The following is a 23,683-nucleotide window of genomic DNA, read 5'->3' on the forward strand; positions in this document are numbered from 1 at the left end:
ACATCACATCTACATATTTCCATCCCACACAGATAATTCTTTCATGCTGCATAATGTTTATTTTTATCTTACGAGTGTAATCTAATGGACAGAGTCCACCTCAGCATAGGGAGTCTCTGCTGGTTGGGAGTGTGGAGGTGGACAGACAGAGAGAGGTGTACTAGGGGGACAGTAACAGTGTGTGAGATTGGAATGGGAGCAGTGGAGGGCATTGAGGTGTGGGGCCACAGGAACGAAGCCTAGAAACTTTAGCTGCGACATATTCTTCACTCCTGTAAACCCCGTTACCTAAACCTTTGCTAGTCTCTCTGTCTCACATATCTAGGCCTTTACCTGCTCCCACCCCAGCCTCACACCACCACACCTGCTTGATGAGGACTGTCCCATACTTTCTAATAAATGTGTGTACCCGTATATGCATTTAGCTGTATCAAATTATCTTCCCCAACACACAAAATGGGGGTCATTATTCATTTTATCTTGAAAGTATGTGTGAAACGCACTTTCCACAAAAAGGCTCAGATGCATAACTCTCAAAATATGTGTTTGAACAATAGGTCTGGAATTTTTAAAGACAAGGCGAAGAAACCATTGGATTGTATAACTTTTTTATTAATCACAAAGAAACAACATGATTCAAAGACATCAACAACAGCAATGGACGTTCAAGTGAATTGTCTGCCTCCAATTCTGATCACAGAGAAACACTCCAATAGGAAAGAGGGCACAACATCCAGCTCCATTTTCAAAAGCTGCAATGTCAAATATTACAACCTGTAACAAAAAAAGGTCATGTGATAAATATAGTTTACATATCGATTACAGTAACAGAGGCATATATGATCTACTAGGAAGGGGGAACAGAAGGGCAGGACATGGGGAACAATGAACAGATGAGATGTGAAACCATGGTAAGTTAATAGTGGCGATAATGCCAGTTAATTACATGTGTGGGAAAAGCAACCACTCTTGCAATTCAGAGCTACTCTTGTTTCTGCAACTGATCTTCCGTTCTTTCATTGTTCCTATTTTTCTCATATTAATAATTCTAGTTATAGAAGGTTTTCTAACTAAAAGCTTATTAGCATTTTGTAATGAAACCGATAAACAATACAGTCACATTCTCTAATGGAAGAACACAGTACATCGCGTTCGTAAATAACTTGATCCAACAAAACTTTTTATATGAGTATCTCGACATTCATTACATGACATTTAATTTTAAGTATCAATACAAACACTTACATAAAACATTATTTACACTCAAAACCCATTATTCAAAACTGATGTCCATATGTGTAACTGTTTACAGTAGCAATTATTAATATAGTTACTATTGCTAGCTTTAATATGGATTGTTAAAAAGTTTAGAAATGTTAACTTAAAAATGAACTGTAAGCAAAATCTTTTCTGTTAAAAAGTTAATGTTGAAACCACTGGAGAAACATTATAATGTATTATTGTAGTCATCATGTACACTGAAAAAAAAAAAAAAAAAAAAAAAAAAAAAAAAAAATATTGCAACACCAAAAAGTAATTAACGTAGAGTAATGAAATTTCAGGAATATATATGTCTAAGTAACTTATTTAAGTGATTAACGTTGCAAGATCACAGGATAATATAAGTGCGAGATACACCATTGCAAATGTGATACAGTAATACATTGAAATCCAGTGTAACTGCCCGAATGTAAGCATGCAAACGTGCATGCATTGTGCTGGATATGAGTTTGTGGGATGAAGTTCCATGCCTGTTTCACATTGTCATCGAAACAGGGATGGTTAATGCTGTTTTTGGGAGACACTGGAGTTGTTCAACGATGTCCCGTGTGCACTGAATTGGAGCCAGACCTGGTGATCAAACAGGTCAAGGCAACATGTTGACGTACTGTAGAGTATACACCCATGCCTCCATCTTTGCTACCCTCCCTGTTTACCTCTACCCTGTTGCTTCATAACCTGGGTTGTGAGTAACTGAATCCACTTTCTCTTCTTCCCCTTCTTTCCCCTCTCTCCTCCCTGATGAAGGAACAAAGTTCCAAAAGCTAGGATACGTAAATTTTCTGTTATGTTTTGTGTATCTATTGGCTGTACTGGCCAGCCCCTCTATCTCTTTGTTAGTATTTGTTTCACGTCTTTATATGAGATTTTCCATCATCACAATAATGTTAGTTTATAATTTATGGACAGCCTAATCCATTATTTCCTGTCAAGGTTTGAAACTTTAGTAAATCATAATTTTTGTCTTGGTAAAATAAAGGTGATTAGCTGTTTCCCTCATGCACATGTAAGAGACTGTCAGTTCACATCTACGTTTATAATCTGCAATCCACCAGGAGGTGCATGGTACAGGGTAAGTCCCATTGTACCAGTTATCAGGGTTTCTTGCTGTTTCATTCATGTATGGAGCGTGGAAGAATGATTGTCTGAATTTGTCTGAATGCCTCTGTGTGAGCAGTAATCATTCTAATCTTATCTTCACGACCCCTGTGAGAGCAATATGTGGGGGGTTGTAGTATATCCCTAGAGTAATCATTTAAAGACAGTTCTTGAAACTTTGCTAATACACTTTCTTGGGATAGTTTACACCTGTCTTCAACAGTCTGCCATTTCAGTTCCTTCAGTATCTCTGTGACACTCTCCCATGGATTAAGCAAACCTCTGACCATGCTGCCTTTCTTTGTATACATTCAATGTCTCCTCCTAGTCTTATGTGGTACAAGTCCCACACACTTTAGCAATAGTCTATGGTGGGGGGGGGTCACACGAATGACTTGTAAGCATCTCTCTAGTAGACTGATTGCACTTCCCCATTATTATACCAATAAACCAAAGTCTACAACCTGCTTTACCCACAACTGAACCTATGTGATCATGCCATTTCATATTCCTACAAAGTGTTACACACAGGTATTTGTACGAGTTGGCAGATTCCGACAGTGACTCACCCATATTATAGTCACAGGATACTAAGTTTATACATTTCTAAACATTCACAGCAAGTTGCCAATCACTGCACTATGTTGAAATCTCATCAAGATCTGACTGAATATTTATGCAGCTTCTCTGAAATAGCACTTCATTACAGATAACTGCATCATCTGCAAAAATCCTGATTTACAGCAAGGTCATTAATGGGCAAGAACTGCAAGGGCCCCAACACACTTCCCTGGGGCACACCTGAAGTTACTTCTACATCTGATGATGACTCTCCATCCAAGGTAACATGCTGTGTCCTTCCTATCAAAAAGTCCTCAATCCAGTCACGAATTTCACTTGATACCCCATATGATCGTACTTTTCACAGTCAGTGTAGGTGTGGAACAGAATCAAATACTGTTAGGAAATCAAGAAACACTATCTACCTGTTGCCTTGATCCAACGCTTTCAGCAAGTTATGTGAGAAAAGTGACAGTTGGATTTCATATCATCTATGTTTTTGAAAACCATGCTGGTTGATATTGAGAAGGTAGTTCCGTTCGAGATACCTCATTATGTTTGAGCTCAAAATATTTTCTAAGAATCTACAACAAATCTATGTCAAGGCTATTGGATGGTAGTTTTGTCACTCCTACAACCCTTCTTGTAGACGGGTGTGATCTGTAATTTTTTCCAAAAACTGGATAAGGTTTTTTGGATAGATTACAGTGAGAAGAGAGGATAACTCAGCCACAAATTCAATATAGAATCTGACGGCGATTCCATCGGGGTCTGGAGCTTTGTTTAATGATTTCAACTGTTTCTCAACACAACTGACACTAATACCTATTTCATTCATTTTTTCAGTGTACTAGGATTGAATTGGGGCAGTTCTCCTGGGTTTTTATTTGCAAAGGAACATTTGAAAATCGAGTTCATAATTTCAGCTTTTACTTTGCTACCCTCAATATCAGTTCCTGTCTCACTTGCTAGGGACTGGACACTAACTTTTGTGCCACTAACAGGCCTTACATACGACCAGAATTTATTTGGATTTTGTGAAATGTCATTTGACAGTATTCTGCTACAGTAGCCATTGAAGGCTTCATGCATTGCTCTCTTGACAGCCAAACATGTTTCATCCAGCGTCTCTCAATCTATAATCCTACACTTTGTTTTACACCTATTATGCAGTAATCTCTGTTCCTTTAGACGTTTTCTTTACAGTGACTGTATACCACGGAGGTTCCATCCCATTATGAACTGTTCTACTAGGAACCTATCTACTCAGTGCATGGTCAACTGTTCTTTTCAAGTAGAGGAAGAGCACCTCTACATGCTCCTGACCTGTCCTGAAAGTTTCAAGTTCCTCACTGAGATAAGATAATACTAATTTCTACTTAGTTAACTGAACGCATAATAAGAGGATCCTCACGACACAGTAAATAACTGTGCGTCAGTCGGGTGTGGCCAATGCGGAGCCAACAAACGACGACTGAGTCCCTGCGGGTGGCTCGCAGGGATGACCGCCAAACAGTCGTCGTCTCCTTGATATGACGGAGTTTGTTTGGCACGGGCAGGTTGCGCCATTCAGTGTCCCAGAAATCGAAAACTTTGCGGCGTAATAGTGCCCGCAAATCAGTCGCCGGGAGGCCAATCTCCAGAGGTGGTTTACTGATGGCCTCTTTCACCAGGCGGTCAACATTCTCATTGCCGGGGATCCCAACATGGCCTGGGGTCCACACAAAGACCACAGAGCGGCCGCTACGTGCAAGAGTATGCAGGGACTCATGGACAGCCATCACCAGATGAGAACGAGGGAAATACTGGTCGAGAGCTCGTAAACTGCTCAGGGAATTGCTACAGATAACAAAGGACTCACCTGAGCAGGAGTGGATATACTCTAGGGCACAAAAGATGGCGACCAGCTCAGCTGTGTAAACGCTGCAGCCATCCAGCAAGGAACGTTGTTCAGAATGGTCCCCTAGAGTAAGCGCATATCCGGCACGACCAGCAACCATCGAACCGTCAGTGTATACAACGCCAGAGCCCTGATACGTGGCCAAGATGGAATAAAAACGGCAGCGGAAGGCCTCTGGAGGGACGGAGTCCTTCGGGCCCTGTGCCAAGTCGAGCCGAAGGCAAGGCTGAGGAACACACCATGGGGGTGTCGCAAAGTGGCCCGGAAAGGAGGTGGAACTGTAAAAACCCTAAGCCCGGAGAGAAGCCCTTTGACGTGGACTGCGATCGTACAACCTGACCGGGGCCGACGTTCAGGAAGATGGACGACCGATTGCGGGAACAGGAGACGATAGTTTGGATGCCCGGGCAAGCTAAAAACATGGGCAGCATAAGCGGCCAGTAAATGTTGGCGCCTCAATCGCAGTGGAGGGACACCTGCCTCCACAAGTATGCTGTCCACAGGGCTGGTGCGGAATGCTCCTGTCACCTGTCGAACCCCACAGTGGTGAACGGGGTCCAGCAGTTGCAACGCTGAGGGCGACGCTGAGCCATACGCCACACTCCCATAATCAAGCCGGGACAGCACAAGGGCTTTGTAGAGCTGCAGCAGCGTATTACGATTGGCACCCCAAGTTGTGTTGCTGAGGCAGCGAAGGGCATTCAGATGCTGCCAGCACTGACGCTTGAGTTGACGAATATGTGGAAGCCAAGTAAGCCGGGCATCGAACAGCAATCCCAGAAAACGGTAAGTGTCAACAACCCTGAGCATGGCATCCTGAAGATAGAGCTCAGGGTGGGGATGGACAGTTCGACACCGACAAAAGTGCATAAAAAAAGTCTTCGCAGGAGAAAATTGAAACCCATGAGCTAGGGCCCATGCCTGCGCCTTGCGTATGGCCCCCTGCAACCTACGTTCTGCAACACTAATGGTGGAGGAGCTGAACAAGATGCAGAAATCGTCAGCATATAACGTGGGTGAGACAGACGACCCAACTGCTGCTGCAAGGCCATTAATGGCCACAAGGAAAAGGGGCACGCTCAATACTGAGCCCTGTGGAACGCCGTTCTCCTGGATATGAAGTGAACTATGGGATGTGCCAATTAAAACGCGGAATGTCTGAACAGATAAAAAATTCTGAATAAAAATGGGGAGAGAGCCCCGGAGACCCCACCCGTGCAACGTGGCGAGTATATGGTGCCGCCACGTCGTGACATATGCTCTGGAGAGGTCGAAAAAGACGGAGACAAGGTGTTGGCGCCTGGAAAAAGCAGTGCGGATTGCAGACTCAAGAAAGACCAAAGTATCGGCGGTGAAACGGCCCTGACGGAAGCCGCTCTGGCACTGAGCCAGAAGACCTCGAGACTCGAGCAGCCAACACAGCCATCGACACACCATACGTTCCAGTAGCTTGCACAGAGTATTTGTCAAGCTGATGGGTCGATAGCTATCCACAGTAAGCGGGTCCTTACCAGGCTTCAGCACCGGAATGATGGTACTTTCTCGCCACTGCGACGGAAAGACACCATCGCCCCATATGCGGTTGAAGATGGCAAGAACACATCGCTGACAGACCAGGGACAGGTGTTTGAGCATCTGATTGTTGACGCCATCTGGCCCAGAGGCTGTATCGGGGCACTGTGCCAGGACGCTTTGGAGTTCCCACAAACTAAATGGGGCGTTATACGTCTCAGGGTGGTGAGAAGCTAAAGAAAGCCGTTTGCCTTCCTCCCGGCGTTTAAGCGCGCGAAACGCAGGCGGGTAATTCCCCGACGCAGAGGCCCGAACATAGTGCTGTGCGAAATGCTCGGCGATTGCATCAGCATCGGTGGATACCGCCCCCTTGATGGTAAGCCCTGGGACACCTGTAGAGTGCTGCACTCCAAAGATGCGCCGAATCTTCATCCACACCTGGGAGGGTGAAGTACGGGAACCAATGGTGGAAACGTACCTCTCCCAGCACTTCTGTTTCCGCCTCTTGATGAGCCGCCGTGCCTGAGCACGGAGACGTTTGAAGAAAATTAGGTTCTCCAAAGACGGGTGCCGCTTATGTCGCTGAAGAGCCCGCCGACGTTCTGTAATGGCTTCAGCGACCTCCGGAGACCACCAAGGCACTGCCTTTCGCCGGGGGCACCCTAACGAACGAGGAATGGTACGTTCCGCAGCGGAAACAATTGCTGCAGTCAGTGTCTCAACCGCCACATCGATGGTACCGTGGCGGAGAGATGCAACAGTGGCAGCAGAGGAGAATGTTTCCCAGTTTGCCTTGCTAAATGCCCATCTAGGCAGGCGTTCATGGGATCGACGCTGGGGTAGTGAAAGGAAGATGGGAAAATGGTCACTACCACACAAGTCGTCATGGACTCTCCAGTGGACCAATGGTACAAGCCCTGGGCTGCACAACAACAGATCTATGGCCGAGAACGTGCCATGCGCCACACTGAAACGCGTGGCAGCGCCAGTGTTTAAGAGGCAGAGGTCAAGTTGGGAGATGAGATTCTCGACATCTCTGCCTTGGCCAGTAATCTTCGATCCACCCCACAAGGGATTGTGGGCGTTAAAATCCCCAAGGAGAAGAAAAGGCGTGGGAAGTTGGGCGACAAGAGCAGCCAATTCGGTCAGGGAGACTGTACCACCTGGAGGGAGATAGACACTGCAGACGTTTAAGTCCTGGGTAGTCCTTACGCGGACAGCCACAGCTTCCAAAGATGTTTGAAGGGGCACAGGAGCACTATATACAGAGGTAAGGACATACACGCAGGCTCCACCTGACACACTATTGTAAGTGCTTCGGTTGCAGTAATAACCCCTGTATCCACGGAGGACAGGGGTCCGCATTGCCGGGAACCAGGTTTCCTGGAGAGCAATGCATAAAGCAGGTGTCAAGCTTACAAGCTGACGTAGCTCAGGTAGATGGCTAAAATAACCGCCACAATTCCACTGGAGGATTGTACAAAGCGTGTCCTGTAGAGGCATTCAGGCACTGAAAAGGCAAATTACTGGGCAGGGTCACATGCTACCACCAACTGAGTGACGGATGTCGCTACGGCCATCGTTTCTGAGGAGACGGCGAGATCCAGGTCATCAGGGGACGCAAAGAGCTCGACCTCATCCTCAGAGGCTGAGCTGACAGGAAGCGTTGGTGCGGGAACCACTGGGTCCTTATCCTTCTTGGAGAGGTTCCTCTTCTCTCTCTTGTCTTTCGGAGGAGGGTTGGCATGCTGGGTGGGCTTTCCTGACGCATTATCAGGAACAGAGGAAGAGCGTGAAGCCCTTCGACCAGCAGCTGGTGGCTTCTTCAGCCACTGGCTAGTGTCTTGTGAGACACTGGGGAAGTCCTTGGAAGGGACTCCCCCAAGGGATCCCTTCCGAACAAGTGAGGCCGGAGGAGGCTGTTGCGTCTCTGGCTGAACAGCCGGAGAGAGATGTCGCTTCCCCGGCTGAGGAGCCGGACAGGGCTGTCGCCGCTCCGGCTGAGAGGTGGGGACCGACGTCCCCGGTTGCTTGGGGCGCACTGCTCCCAAACTGTGTGTTTTGGGAGCAGTGGAATAGAGAGTGGCCCCCACCGGTGGTGGGGCAGGTGAAACGTGACTGTTCGGTTGGCCAACTGTCAAAGGAGTCTTTGCAGGAACTGGTGGCTGCAGTGTTACAGCAGCATAACTCCTCAACATAGGTGTGGGGTTGAGCCATTCTAATTTCTTCCTCGCCTCTTGGTAAGTTAAACGGTCCAGGGTCTTAATTTCTTGTATCTTCCGCTCTTGATGGTAGACTGCACAGTCTGGCGAGCAGGGAGAATGATGCTCCCCACAGTTAACGCAGGTGGGAGGTGGAGCACACGGAGCACTTGGATGCAAAGGTTGTCCACAATCGCGACATGTGGGGCTGGCAGTGCATCTGGAGGACACGTGTCCGAATTTCCAGCACTGGAAGCATCGCATAGGGGGCGGGACATAGGGCTTGAAATCGCACCGGTAGATCATGACCTTGACCTTCTCAGGCAAGCAGTCGCCCTCATAGGCCAGGATGAAAGCACCGGTAGCGATCCTATTATCCTTGGGTCCCCTAAAGACACGACGAACGAAGTGTGCACCTCGTCGTGCCAGGTTCTCCCGTAGCTCGTCATCAGACGGTAGCAGAAGATCTTTATGAAAGATAATCCCCTGGACAAAATTTAGTGACTTATGGGGAGTGACGTTAACGGGTATGTCACCAAGCTTCTCACAGGCGAGCAACGCCCTTGACTGTGCAGAGGAAGGTGCTTGTATCAAAATGGCCCCGCTCCGCATTTTGGAAAGAGAGGCCACTTCCCCGAACTTATCTTCAAGATGGGTCACAAAGAACAGAGGCTTAGTCCCCAAAAATGAATCCCCATCAGTTCTGCTGCACACAAGATATCACGGTGAATATGGCTCCTGTCTGTCCGCAGCCCTGCGTCCCTCCCAGGGCGTGGCTAGGGAAGGGGACGATTTGGGGTTACATGCCACAGCGTTAAAGTCTACTTTATTGCGCTTAGAGACGTTGGTGGTCATGCGACCACCGGATTGAGATTGTACCCATTTCACTGCGGGATATCCACCCCGATGCCACCCACTCCGACCAGGGGCTCTCCCCACGGGTGGCACCCAGCCACAGCAAAGGCCACCTAGCAGGATGGCCGTTGCCGGGAGTCCTGATGCCCCGGAGAGACGGGCATCTACTCCTTGGCTTACGTGGGGAGGCGGCAGCTCAGGCATCGGCAGTACGATCCCTGTGTTGTCAGGGGGCTACAACCTAGAGGGTACATGACGACCCCACCACAACGGGCTGGCTACCGTGCTGGATTTTGGGTGCCATGGATAGTCCATAGTGATCGTGGGTGCAGATGATGATGCACTAAGGGCGTAACTTACACAATCCATCAGGTGTGTATGCCCAAAATGAGGGATGGAGGGTGCAGTTACGAGGCCCAGACGATAAAGAGTGCCAAGGTCTTAGGGCACAGAGGACTGATGGTGCACCACGTAAGGGGTCCTTCCCCAAAAGGCTCTTACTTCTGTTGAATTTGGAAAAATGGAGGTCAAACCCTAATGGGGACCATCACATTAAAGGCCGAAACAGTTGAGACTCCTTTTAGTCGCCTCTTACGACAGGCAGGAATACCGCGGGCATATTCTAACCCTCGAACCCGCAGGGGGGAAATGGACACAGGCAGACAGTGTTTGTTGGTAATGAGGATCACCCTGTGGCTACACTAGCCTTGGTGCACAGCCAGCACATCTTGGCACAGTGTTACACCGTCCGGGTTATCTGGATACTTCCCACTAACACCAACCTGTCAGAACTCCAGAGATGGGAACTTGCCCTTCAGTATATCCTCTCTTCTCGTTATCCGCCAGGCCTCAACCTCCGCTAATTTCAAGTTGCCGCCGCTCGTACCTCACCTGTCTTTCAACATCATTTTTGCCTCTGTACTTCTGCCTCGACTGACATCTCTGCCGAATCTCTTTGCCTTTACAAATGTCTGCTTGTGTCTGTGTATGTGTGGTTGGATATGGGTGTGTGTGCAAGTGTATACCTGTTCTTTTCTCCCCCTAAGGTAAGTCTTTCCGCTCCCGGGATTGGAATGATTCCTTACCCTCTCCCTGTGTGTTTTTCCCTCTATTATATAAATATAATCATACTATCATTTATTGTTGATGTGCCCTATTCTTGTATACACATAATATACAGAGAAGAATTGCATTTTATGTTCTTTATATCTGCTTTTTTCATATTCTATTCGAATTTTACGATTCCAACAGGACAAAAACATGCCACGTAAACTTACATTTGAAGAAATTCTAGCAGAACTAGAGAACCATCAAGAGAGTGACGATGAAGATGATATACAGAATTGGCGATTATTCCACCCGATGCAGATGTAATAACAGATGAAGAAGACACTGACGAAAATGTACTGTTGTACAAGATGACGCCGGTACTTTAGAACTCACAACCAGCTGAGATGAAGTTAATGCTACAGTTGTACATCCAGAAGCCAAAAGAAGGAAAGCGTTGGGAGGTGGAGGAGAAAGTGGTATGTTATCTACAAAAAAATATATATGTAAGTGGTATAAATGTCAACCAACGTACACAAACAATAGTGAACCAGGGAAGAGCAACAAACATTATGATGCGGAATGTCTAGAAAATAACACAGTGCCCCAAGTGTTTGAGGATTTTTTTTCTGAGAAACTAATGGATACTATTATTGAACAAAGCGAAATTTATTCTTGCCAACATAACAGAATAAATTTTCTGCTAACCAAAGAAGAACTAAAATTATTTATTGGCGTATTACTTCTGAGTGGTTATCATAAGCTTCCCCACAAGAATAAGTACTGGGAACAGGCTCCTGATGTCGGTGTTCCTTTAGTCTTCAACTCCGGGTCAAGAAATAGGTTTGGGAAATAAAGAGATTCATTCATCTCAATGACAACTCCAAAATAGACAGAAACGACAAGATGTACAAACTGAGGTTATAATTTGAAATGCTGAAATAGGAATTTGGTAAATTTGGCGTATTTCATTCAGAACTCTCAACTGATGAAATAATGGTACATTATTATCGCAAACATTCAGCTAAAATGTTTCTGAGGGAAAAGCCTATCAAAGTTGGATATAAAATTTGGTGTCTTACAAGTTCCAATGGCTTTCTTTATAATTTTTCACCATACTGTGGCAAGACTGACAACAAACAGGAGCCTTTAGGTGCAAGGGTAATAAATGAACTAACCAGCATGATTCCAGAATCAGAGTATCCGAATTATAAGCTTTTCTTTGACAACTTTTTCACCAGTGTTGACACACTGATCACACTCGGAAAGAGTAAAATGAAAGCTGCAGGAACAATAACAGAGATCCGAACTAATGCATGTCCTTTGATTGACTCGAAAAGAATGGCAAAAGGAAGGAACGAGGATTCTATGACTACAGATTTGACAAAGAGAATGAAGTTCTGGTTGTGAAATGGAGTGACAACAAACCAGTATGTGTAGTGACAAATAACAGTACTATTATTCCTCGAGTTCTACAAAAAGATATTCACGAGCAAAAAAAAAAGGAAATATCTGTTACACTGCCACATATCATTGAAGAATACAATGCCCATATGGGTGGCATATATCTACTGGACAAGCAGATATCACTTTATAGGACGAGGATAAGGTCAAAGAAATGGTGGTGGCCATTATTCACACAGATGATATATATCTGCGTAGTAAACACATGGCGTGCATACCAAATTGCTAACTCTAATGAGAAGCTCTTACTTTTGGATGTCCGACAGAGAATAGTGATGTTTTTTCTATCAAAGAAAAAAGGATCAGTACCAAAACAAAGAGGACCACAAGGAAGCAAATTGATGGGAGGACGGGTGAGCACAGATGTACGACTAGATCCAGGAAATATTTTCTTTGTGCCAAGTAAAACACAGAAGAGATGTGCTTACTGCAAGAAAAAAACAACAAAAATTTGTGATAGGTGCAATGTTGGTGTACATGACAAGTGTTTTGCTTCATTTCATACTGAATATACATTCCATAACATTAAAATATTCTTTATTTAATGTTTGTGTTGCTTCTTACAATATTATGCATGGAGAATAAGATTGTGAATTTGGATAGCGCATTTGGCCAATGTCCCAAAAATGGGACTTCTGTAGTTTTTGTTCTAATAAACTGAAACTTTTCAAAACAACTTTTTATTCAATTTATCACTCAATGTAACATATTTATGTATAAAAGTTTGCAAAAAAAAGATCCAATAGAGTTTTGGCCAGTAAAGGGTTAAGGGAAAACCAGATGTAACACAAAATGTCTGGCAGAAAATCTGCTACAGGAACTACATCACAAACCCCGACTGCTCACAGATTATGCAAAGGACAATGGTAACATCCCCCCCATGAACCATGGACCTTGCCGTTGGTGGGGAGGCTTGCGTGCCTCAGCGATACAGATAGCCGTACCGTAGGTGCAACCACAACGGAGGGGTATCTGTTGAGAGGCCAGACAAACGTGTGGTTCCTGAAGAGGGGCAGCAGCCTTTTCAGTAGTTGCAAGGGCAACAGTCTGGATGATTGACTGATCTGGCCTTGTAACATTAACCAAAACGGCCTTGCTGTGCTGGTACTGCGAACGGCTGAAAGCAAGGGGAAACTACAGCCGTAATTTTTCCCGAGGGCATGCAGCTTTACTGTATGATTACATGATGATGGCGTCCTCTTGGGTAAAATATTCCGGAGGTAAAATAGTCCCCCATTCGGATCTCCGGGCGGGGACTACTCAAGAGGATGTCGTTATCAGGAGAAAGAAAACTGGCATTCTACGGATCGGAGCGTGGAATGTCAGATCCCTTAATCGGGCGGGTAGGTTAGAAAATTTAAAAAGGGAAATGGATAGGTTGAAGTTAGATATAGTGGGAATTAGTGAAGTTCGGTGGCAGGAGGAACAAGACTTCTGGTCAGGTGACTACAGGGTTATAAACACAAAATCAAATAGGGGGAATGCAGGAGTAGGTTTAATAATGAATAGGAAAATAGGAATGCGGGTAAGCTACTACAAACAGCATAGTGAACGCATTATTGTGGCAAAGATAGATACGAAGCCCACACCTACTACAGTAGTACAAGTTTATATGCCAACTAGCTCTGCAGATGACGAAGAAATTGAAGAAATGTATGATGAAATAAAAGAAATTATTCAGATTGTGAAGGGAGACGAAAATTTAATAGTCATGGGTGACTGGAATTCGAGTGTAGGAAAAGGGAGAGAAGGAAACATAGTAGGTGAATATGGATTGGGGGACAGAAATGAAAGAGGAAGCCGCCTGGTCGAATTTTGCACAGAGCACAACATAATCATAACTAACACTTGGTTTAAGAATCATGAAAGAAGGTTGTATACATGGAAGAACCCTGGAGATACTAAAAGGTATCAGATAGATTATATAATGGTAAGACAGAGATTTAGGAACCAGGTTTTAAATTGTAAGACATTTCCAGGGGCAGATGTGGACTCTGACCACAATCTATTGGTTATGACCTGTAGATTAAAACTGAAGAAACTGCAAAAAGGTGGGAATTTAAGGAGATGGGACCTGGATAAACTAAAAGAACCAGAGATTCAGGGAGAGCATAAGGGAGCAATTAACAGGAATGGGGGAAATAAATACAGTAGAAGAAGAATGGGTAGCTTTGAGGGATGAAGTAGTGAAGGCAGCAATGGATCAAGTAGGTAAAAAGACGAGGGCTAGTAGAAATCCTTGGGTAACAGAAGAAATATTGAATTTAATTGATGAAAGGAGAAAATATAAAAATGCAGTAAGTGAAACAGGCAAAAAGGAATACAAACGTCTCAAAAATGAGATCGACAGGAAGTGCAAAATGACTAAGCAGGGATGGCTAGAGGACAAATGTAAGGATGTAGAGGCCTATCTCACTAGGGGTAAGATAGATACCGCCTACAGGAAAATTAAAGAGACCTTTGGAGATAAGAGAATGACTTGTATGAATATCAAGAGCTCAGATGGAAATCCAGTTCTAAGCAAAGAAGGGAAAGCAGAAAGGTGGAAGGAGTATATAGAGGGTCTCTACAAGGGCGATGTACTTGAGGACAATATTATGGAAATGGAAGAGGATGTAGATGAAGATGAAATGGGAGATATGATACTGCGTGAAGAGTTTGACAGAGCACTGAAAGACCTGAGTCGAAACAAGGCCCCCGGAGTAGACAATATTCCATTGGAACTACTGACGGCCGTGGGAGAGCCAGTCCTGACAAAACTCTACCATCTGATGAGCAAGATGTATGAAACAGGCGAAATACCCACAGACTTCAAGAAGAATATAATAATTCCAATCCCAAAGAAAGCAGGTGTTGACAGATGTGAAAATTACCGAACTATCAGCTTAATAAGTCACAGCTGCAAAATACTAACACGAATTCTTTACAGACGAATGGAAAAACTAGTAGAAGCCAACCTCGGGGAAGATCAGTTTGGATTCCGTAGAAACACTGGAACACGCGAGGCAATACTGACCTTACGACTTATCTTAGAAGAAAGATTAAGGAAAGGCAAACCTACGTTTCTAGCATTTGTAGACTTAGAGAAAGCTTTTGACAATGTTGACTGGAATACTCTCTTTCAAATTCTAAAGGTGGCAGGGGTAAAATACAGGGAGCGAAAGGCTATTTACAGTTTGTACAGAAACCAGATGGCAGTTATAAGAGTAGAGGGGTATGAAAGGGAAGCAGTTGTTGGGAAGGGAGTGAGACAGGGTTGTAGCCTCTCCCCGATGTTGTTCAATCTGTATATTGAGCAAGCAGTAAAGGAAACAAAAGAAAAATTCGGAGTAGGTATTAAAATTCATGGAGTAGAAATAAAAACTTTGAGGTTCGCCGATGACATTGCAATTCTGTCAGAGACAGCAAAGGACTTGGAAGAGCAGTTGAATGGAATGGACAGTGTCTTGAAAGGAGGATATAAGATGAACATCAACAAAAGCAAAACAAGGATAATGGAATGTAGTCTAATTAAGTCGGGTGATGCTGAGGGAATTAGATTAGGAAATGAGGCACTTAAAGTAGTAAAGGAGTTTTGCTATTTGGGGAGCAAAATAACTGATGATGTTCGAAGTAGAGAGGGTATAAAATGTAGGCTGGCAATGGCAAGGAAAGCGTTTCTGAAGAAGAGAAATTTGTTAACATCCAGTATTGATTTAAGTGTCAGGAAGTCATTTCTGAAAGTATTCGTATGGAGTGTAGCCATGTATGGAAGTGAAACATGGACGATAAATAGTTTGGACAAGAAGAGAATAGAAGCTTTCGAAATGTGGTGCTACAGAAGAATGCTGAAGATTAGATGGGTAGATCACATAACTAATGAGGAAGTATTGAATAGGATTGGGGAGAAGAGAAGTTTGTGGCACAACTTGACCAGAAGAAGGGATCGGTTGGTAGGACATGTTCTGAGGCATCAAGGGATCACCAATTTAGTATTGGAGGGGAGCGTGGAGGGTAAAAATCGTAGAGGGAGACCAAGAGATGAATACACTAAGCAGATTCAGAAGGATGTAGGTTGCAGTAGGTACTGGGAGATGAAAAAGCTTGCACAGGATAGAGTAGCATGGAGAGCTGCATCAAACCAGTCTCAGGACTGAAGACCACAACAACAACAACAACAACAACAACAACAATGGTAACTTCCGAAAATTCTCAAAAATACACATTTATTTGCATTGATATACAATGAAATTCAGGGGTGATGTATACTTTGGCTGAGCTGTGAACCACAAAGCATTGATTTGCTACGTAAATTACGTATACAAAACACTGGTAGCACTAACTTACAAAGTATAGTTTTGCAGGCATCTCAAAATTCTGAAACTAAACTATTTCTCACATAATTGGACAACAAAATAAGAGACAGACTATTTTGAATGAGGATGATAGGCATACTGTTCTAAAAATTTTTGAAAGAGCACAATTTAGTTTAAGCCTACAATTGACGCTAATAGTACTAGTTTATCACGGGATTCCCAAATGTTTGAAATTTCACAACATATCAGAATTCAAACAAGTATCGATACAATCAATGAAAAATTATGCAGAAGTGACATGAACAGCAAAATATACAAATATAGAACTTCAAACAGACACATTATCTAGTACAAACAGTCCCCACATAAGGGAAAATTCCTAAGTCAGCTTTATTTAAATGGGCAAATAAAATAAATAACAAAACTGGAAATTGTCCCTCCTCTTGCAATGAATTGCTACTGGACAACTGCTTTTGTACATTAAATGGAGAGTACAGTACACATCTAATTAACACCAATGGATTTCTTTTCGCAGAATAACAATCTTCGGATACTGTACTGCATAGTGTGGGAATTCTGAGACATTCTGGGTTGCTGCAGAGTGATTCATTTTCTAAAATAGACAATGTGTAGTGGTGTACACTGTTAACACACTAGGCATATTACACGGGCCACTTGTTCACTCCTTTTGTACACACATCACTTAGACTGAGGTAGCAATGGAGTTTAAAAGAAGACATTCATACATGGCACTGAATTTAAGATAGAAGTGAATTTAAAGCAGTATTTGGAATCTCTTCATGCAATAAACCAACAGTCTGCTGCCGATTTAATGATTTCTGAGACACACTCTTCAAGACTGAAGTCAATAATGACAGCCACTACTGAAAGAAACTAGCTTCACCTCTGGATAATGATGACTGAAGAGGACAGCTCCCCACTGCCTCTACCAACAAAATGAATGCAATCTTTGAATCAGATCAGAACTAGTTTGTTGAGTTCCTGCATGGCAATCTTCAGATCAGAAAAATAGTTGTGAAGATCAGAAAAATAGTTGTTAGATAAAACACCTTTTAACACTTCAGTAAAAAAACTTGCTGCTAAATCCTGATAATAAACAGTTGAAAAATTTGATTCTCAGCGGTCAAAAGCAGCATACAATAACTAATGACAGAAAACAACTGTACCAATCTTAGAAACAAACATGTGATAGACCTTCTCAAACACACCCATATGGCAAAAGTGAAAAAGAGGACACAAAAATTATTAATGTCATTGGATGAAAATGATATTTTTCAACTTAAGATAATAGAGTTACTAAAAATATTTTTAATTAAGCAACTAGTTTCAACTCGAAAAGCCATTTTTCGGTTTACACACATAGCGAGGTCCCACAGAAATAAAAAGGCAGCAAACTCACACTATGTGCTACTGTTCATCATGGCTTACAAATTACAGTAGAAATGCTACTGTTTGTTGTACTTTAAAAACATTTAAAATGACTTTTTGGGCCAGAACTACCTGTACAGGGTGATTCAAAAAGAATACCACAACTTTAAAAATGTGTATTTAATGAAAGAAACATAATATAACCTTCTGTTATACATCATTACAAAGAGTATTTAAAAAGGTTTTTTTCACTCCAAAACAAGTTCAGAGATGTTCAATATGGCCCCCTCCAGACACTCGAGCAATATCAACCCGATACTCCAACTCGTTCCACACTCTCTGTAGCATATCAGGCGTAACAGTTTGGATAGCTGCTGTTATTTCTCGTTTCAAATCATCAATGGTGGCTGGGAGAGGTGGCCGAAACACCATATCCTTAACATACCCCCATAAGAAAAAATCGCAGGGGGTAAGATCAGGGCTTCTTGGAGGGTAGTTGACGTTCAGGTAGTTACGGACAGATAAGTGCCAATGTGGTGGTGCTCCATCCTGCTGAAATACGAATTATTGTGCTTCTTGTTCGAGCTGAGGGAACAGCCAATTCTCTAACATCTCCAGATACTGTAGTCCAGTTACAGTAGCACCTTTGAAGAAAAAGGGACCAAAATCTTTATTGGCTGAAATGGCACAGAAAACGTTCACCTTAGGCGAGTCATGTTCATACTGAGTTGTTTCCCGCAGATTCTCAGTGCCCCATGTACAGACATTGTGACGGTTGACTTTCCCGTTAGTGTGGAAAGTTGCTTCATCACTAAACACAATCTTCGAAACGAAAGATTCATCTGTTTCCATTTGAGCAAGGATAAAAACACAGAAATCGATTCTTTTAATCTGATCAGCTGCAGACAGTGCTTGAACCAATTTCAGACGATAAGGTTTCATAACTAACCTTTATCGTAGGACTCTCCATACAGTTGATTGTGGAATTTGCAGCTCTCTGCTAGCTCTGCGAGTCGATTTTCCTGGGCTGCGAACAAATGCGTGCTGGATGCGTGCTACATTTTCATCACTCATTCTCGGCCGTCCAGAACTTTTCCCTTTGTACAAACACCCATTCTCTGTAAACTGTTTATACCAACGTTTAATATACCACCTATCAGGAGGTTTAACACCATACTTCGTTCGAAATGCACGCTGAACAACTGTCGTCGATTCACTTCTGCCGTACTCAATAACACAAAAAGCTTTCTGTTGAGCAGTCGCCATCTTAGCATCAACTGACGCTGACGCCTAGTCAACAGCGCCTCAAGCGAACAAATGTACAACTAAATGAAACTTTATACCTCCCTTAATTTGCCAACAGATAGTGCTTAGCTCTGCCTTTTGTCGTTGCAGAGTTTTAAATTCCTAAAGTTGTGGTATTCTTTTTGAATCACCCTGTATAATTAAGGAGAGGTCTTATTAAAATACAACAGCTTAAATGCAAAAAATATCACCTTCATTCATTATGAAGGTTGTCGTAATGTCAGAGACATTTTGAATGTATCACGCATATGTAAATTTAATTACCTGAGCAGATCAGTATCCTTCATCACTCCAAGTAATGTTGTAAACAGGATATGCAGTCTTCAGAATTTCTACTGTCTTGCTGTGGTCTGCCTTCCCAAACCCCTGAAATGAAGCAGTCTTTGGGTATTTTAAAACTAAAGTACAATTAAACAGTGTGCTACATATCACAATAATAATTAAACACTAAAACGAGAACTCTTAACTACAACTACATCATAAGTAACCGATGTGCTTGTACGTACACTAAAAATGCATCTAATACAGAGCACATGAAACCGTAAAGCAATCTGAAATTTTCTAAACCACACATCACAACACAAAAGCAGCAGAAAAAGGGAGTGTGTAAAGACCTTCAGAACAGATGTGCAATATGCAGCATCAGAATTAATTTTTCTATTGATGGGTCTGGCATTGTACACAACACTGAAACACAAGCAGCAGTAATCGTGCAAAAACATTAAACACGTACCCACAATCTGCAACTGTATTAACTGTGTTAAATGAAACAGGTAGGTCACAAAATGTGTGAAACACAGTCTGAAAAGTATAAAATAGGTGCGAGGGGTACAGAGGAATCATTTGGTCTGCTCCAAGTGCAAGTAATTGTTGATTTGAGTAATTATGACAACTGTCCTGGCAACTGGAAAAAGTCTTGTAAAAACACCAGGCTCACCACAATTCATGTGCTGCCGTAACTATACGCAATCAAAAGATACAGAAGCTGGTAATAATAATAATAATAATAATAATAATAATAATAATAATAATAATACAGATTAAGTGTGGAATATACCAAGGAGACTCATTAAGTCCTTTCTGGTTCTGCCTTGCTCTGAACCCACTATCCAACATGCTAAATAATACAAATTATGGATACAATATTACTGGAACATACCCACACAAAATCACACATTTGCTATACATGGATAATCTAAAACTACTGGCAGCAACAAATCAACAACTCAACCAATTACTAAAGATAACAGAAGGATTCAGCAATGATATAAGTATGGCTTTTGGAACAGACAAATGTAAGAAAAATAGCATAGTCAAGGGAAAACATACTAAACAAGAAGATTACATATTGGATAACCACAGCGACTGCATAGAAGTGATGGAAAAAACGGATGCCTATAAATATCTAGGATACAGACAAAAAATAGGAATAGATAATACAAATATCAAAGAAGAACTAAAAGAAAAATATAGACAAAGACTAACAAAAATACTGAAAACAGAATTGACAGCAAGAAACAAGACAAAAGCTATAAATACCTATGCCATACCAATATTGACCTACTCATTTGGAGTAGTGAAATGGAGTAACACAGACCTAGAAGCACTCAATACACTTACACGATCACAATGCCACAAATATAGAATACATCACATACATTCAGCAACAGAAAGATTCACATTAAGCAGAAAGGAAGGAGGGAGGGGATTTATCGACATAAAAAACCTACATTATGGACAGGTAGACAATTTAAGAAAATTCTTTCTAGAACGAGCAGAAACTAGCAAAATAAACAAGGCAATCACTCATATAAATACATCGGCTACACCACTGCAATTTCATAACCACTTCTACAACCCTTTAGATCACATAACATCAACAGACATGAAGAAAGTAAATTGGAAAAAGAAAACACTACATGGCAAGCACCCGTATCATCTAACACAGCCACACATCGATCAAGACGCATCCAACACATGGCTAAGAAAAGGCAATATATACAGTGAGACAGAAGGATTCATGATTGCAATACAGGATCAAACAATAAACACCAGGTATTACAGCAAGCATATTATTAAAGATCCCAATACCACAACGGATAAATGCAGACTTTGTAAACAACAAATAGAAACAGTAGATCACATCACAAGCGGATGTACAATACTAGCAAATACAGAATACCCCAGAAGACATGACAATGTCGCAAAAATAATACATCAACAGCTTGCCTTACAACATAAACTTTTAAAACAACACATTCCTACATACAAGTATACACCACGAAATGTACTGGAGAATGATGAATACAAATTATACTGGAACAGAACCATTATAACAGATAAAACAACGCCACATAACAAACCTGATATCATACTCACCAATAAAAAGAAGAAATTAACACAACTAATCGAAATATCCATACCCAATACAACAAATATACAAAAGAAAACAGGAGAAAAAATTGAAAAATACATCCAACTGGCTGAGGAAGTCAAAGACATGTGGCATCAGGATAAAGTTGACATCATACCAATTATACTATCAACTACAGGAGTCATACCACACAATATCCACCAGTACATCAATGCAATACAGCTACATCCAAACATATATATACAGCTACAGAAATCCGTAATTATTGATACATGTTCAATTACCCGAAAGTTCCTAAATGCAATATAACACATACCGTACAGTTAAAAGGAAGTGACGCTTGATCAAGGTCCGCGTCACTCCATTTTTAACCGGACTTAACGTCTGAGAAAGTGAAGGTAATAATAATAATAATAATAATAATAATAATAATAATGTCATAAAATTATGGGACAGAACATTCTCTCTCTCTCTCTCTCTCTCTCTCTCTCTCTCTCTCTCTCTCTCTCTATCTCTCTCTCTCTCTTGCTACATATACAACTCTCTCTCGCTATATATACAAGTGGAAGCAAGGATTGTGGCCTCAAAAGTAATCTGAAAGGTGTAAGAAAAAATCATGAATCAGATTGAACAGCACAGTTGGTATCAGCATTGTCCACGGAAGACAAGGTTTCAGGATGTAGTCCTGGCCCGGCACACAGTTTTAATTTGTCAGGAAGTTTCATAATCATGGCTGCTACCCAGAACAACAGTAGCCATTTCAACCATAACACTTGTCCACAACACCACACACAAATTATTGTACACGGTTGTAAGAAGCATGATGATGATGATTTACAGGTATTAACATCTGGTGACATTTGCTTCTGACCATATAACAAGGTATTCTATAATTTGTGCCATGTAACCGAAGCAGAAACTGCTTTCCCATGGAGGAGCTTGGCGTATAACATTCTTAAAAACTTTAAAAATACTTGAATTATAGGGCACACAACGTATGAACAGAAACTTCACTGTTCTTAAAATATTTTTTGTTAACTGTGGTCTGCAGCTTATACGAATTGTAGAAATGACATCACGTAACACTTTAAGCTGTTCATAAATTTTTTTTACGATGCAACCAGTTTTGGTCAGAGACCATTCTTGAGCATCTGTTGTACCCACAGCATGGAAACAGGAAAAATTCAGGCAAAAAGGATACTTCAAAATTGTAATAACAATACATACAATGCTTGTGGATATTTAATTTATATTTCTGACATTGTATTCTTTTGATATATATAGTTTTTGCTGGTAATCAAATTCTGTAAGTGTTGCTTGTATTGTTACTATAATTTTCAAACATTCTTTTCATCCCAAATTTTCCCGTATCCACGATGTATATACAACAGGTGCCTGAAAATGGTCTTCAACTGAAACCAGTCACACAGTAAAAAATTAAGTTGAATAACAGCTCAAGATGACACATACTGTCATTTCTACAACTCACTGCTTTAGGTATCACCTGTGAGTAGCTGTATACTTTGATGACCTTGGCACTGGGGTCGTGCTGTATTCTGCCACCACCAGTGCACTCGGTATCAACACCGAGGCCTTTCACCCTGTCCATTGTCTCATCGTAGACGTCCGAATGGAAGCCAACTCACTTGTATTCTCGCACCTAGTAGCAGGAACCATAGTCAAACTTTGAACAAAATGTATCAAGAGTACTAAGCAAGAAGAAAACACAAAAGTAACAACGTGAGTGGAAATTGTGGCATCAAAAATAATCTGAAAACATAACTTAAAGGAGCTGTTATTATATCCACTATCTATAGGAAACACAAACAGGAGCTTCTGTTTTTTTTTTTTTTTTTTTCATACCTACTGCAAATGCAAATGAAAGCTTTTGTATATTCGGACATGTGTTCTCTCGGAAAACACTGAACATAAAGTAAATCATCTAGCTGACAAGGTAGTTGGCAACATCAGCACACGGCTTTTGGAGAACGGATTAATACTTCACTGCCAACAACTGAACTCTTGTAAAATAGAAATAGTCTTGTCCTGAGCTGGTCGAACAGACATTTTAAATTCTTAAGACTGAAGATAGATGAAAAGCTCTCTCAGAAGTATCATGTTCAACACCTTAAGCAGAAAATGAACACTTCTGTCTTCACTATACACTATGTCTTGGACACAAACACAAAAGCTTGTTTACTTTTGCTCTGTTATCTCATATGGTGTTATAGTTTGGGGCAATTCTGTGCACTTCGCAAGAATATTCTCATCCCTCAAAAATGCAGTCAGCAAGCTCTGCAGTGCCAGCTTGTGAACATTCAGGGTTGCCGCAAGTTTCCCCAAGTGACGTTCCCCGATTTCCAGCAACTTTTAGCATTTTTCCCTGACAAATTTCGAGGTC

General features: G+C 42.1%; 1 protein-coding gene across 1 annotated transcript; it reads right to left on the reverse strand.

The window, feature by feature from the left end:
* Window positions 1-591: 591 nt before the first annotated feature.
* Window positions 592-23,683, reverse strand: LOC126471509 (sex-regulated protein janus-A-like). The gene is made up of 3 exons (XM_050099730.1): window positions 22,787-23,683; window positions 19,173-19,274; window positions 592-774 (listed from the first exon to the last, which is right to left on the reverse strand). Exons 1-2 carry the CDS (start codon window positions 22,889-22,891, stop codon window positions 19,182-19,184), a joined length of 198 nt encoding a protein of 65 aa, XP_049955687.1. The 5' UTR covers window positions 22,892-23,683; the 3' UTR covers window positions 592-774; window positions 19,173-19,181.

This window comes from Schistocerca serialis, chromosome 3, assembly GCF_023864345.2.
Source record: "Schistocerca serialis cubense isolate TAMUIC-IGC-003099 chromosome 3, iqSchSeri2.2, whole genome shotgun sequence".
Taxonomy (NCBI): domain Eukaryota; kingdom Metazoa; phylum Arthropoda; class Insecta; order Orthoptera; family Acrididae; genus Schistocerca; species Schistocerca serialis.

Excerpts from the sequence above, each read along its gene's own strand:
- LOC126471509 (XM_050099730.1), bottom strand. The coding sequence starts at position 22,891 with ATGGACAGGGTGAAAGGCCTCGGTGTTGATACCGAGTGCACTGGTGGT. Across the intron at positions 19,275-22,786 it reads AAGTATACAGCTACTCACAG|GGGTTTGGGAAGGCAGACCA; the intron begins GTGATACCTAAA and ends GCTTCATTTCAG.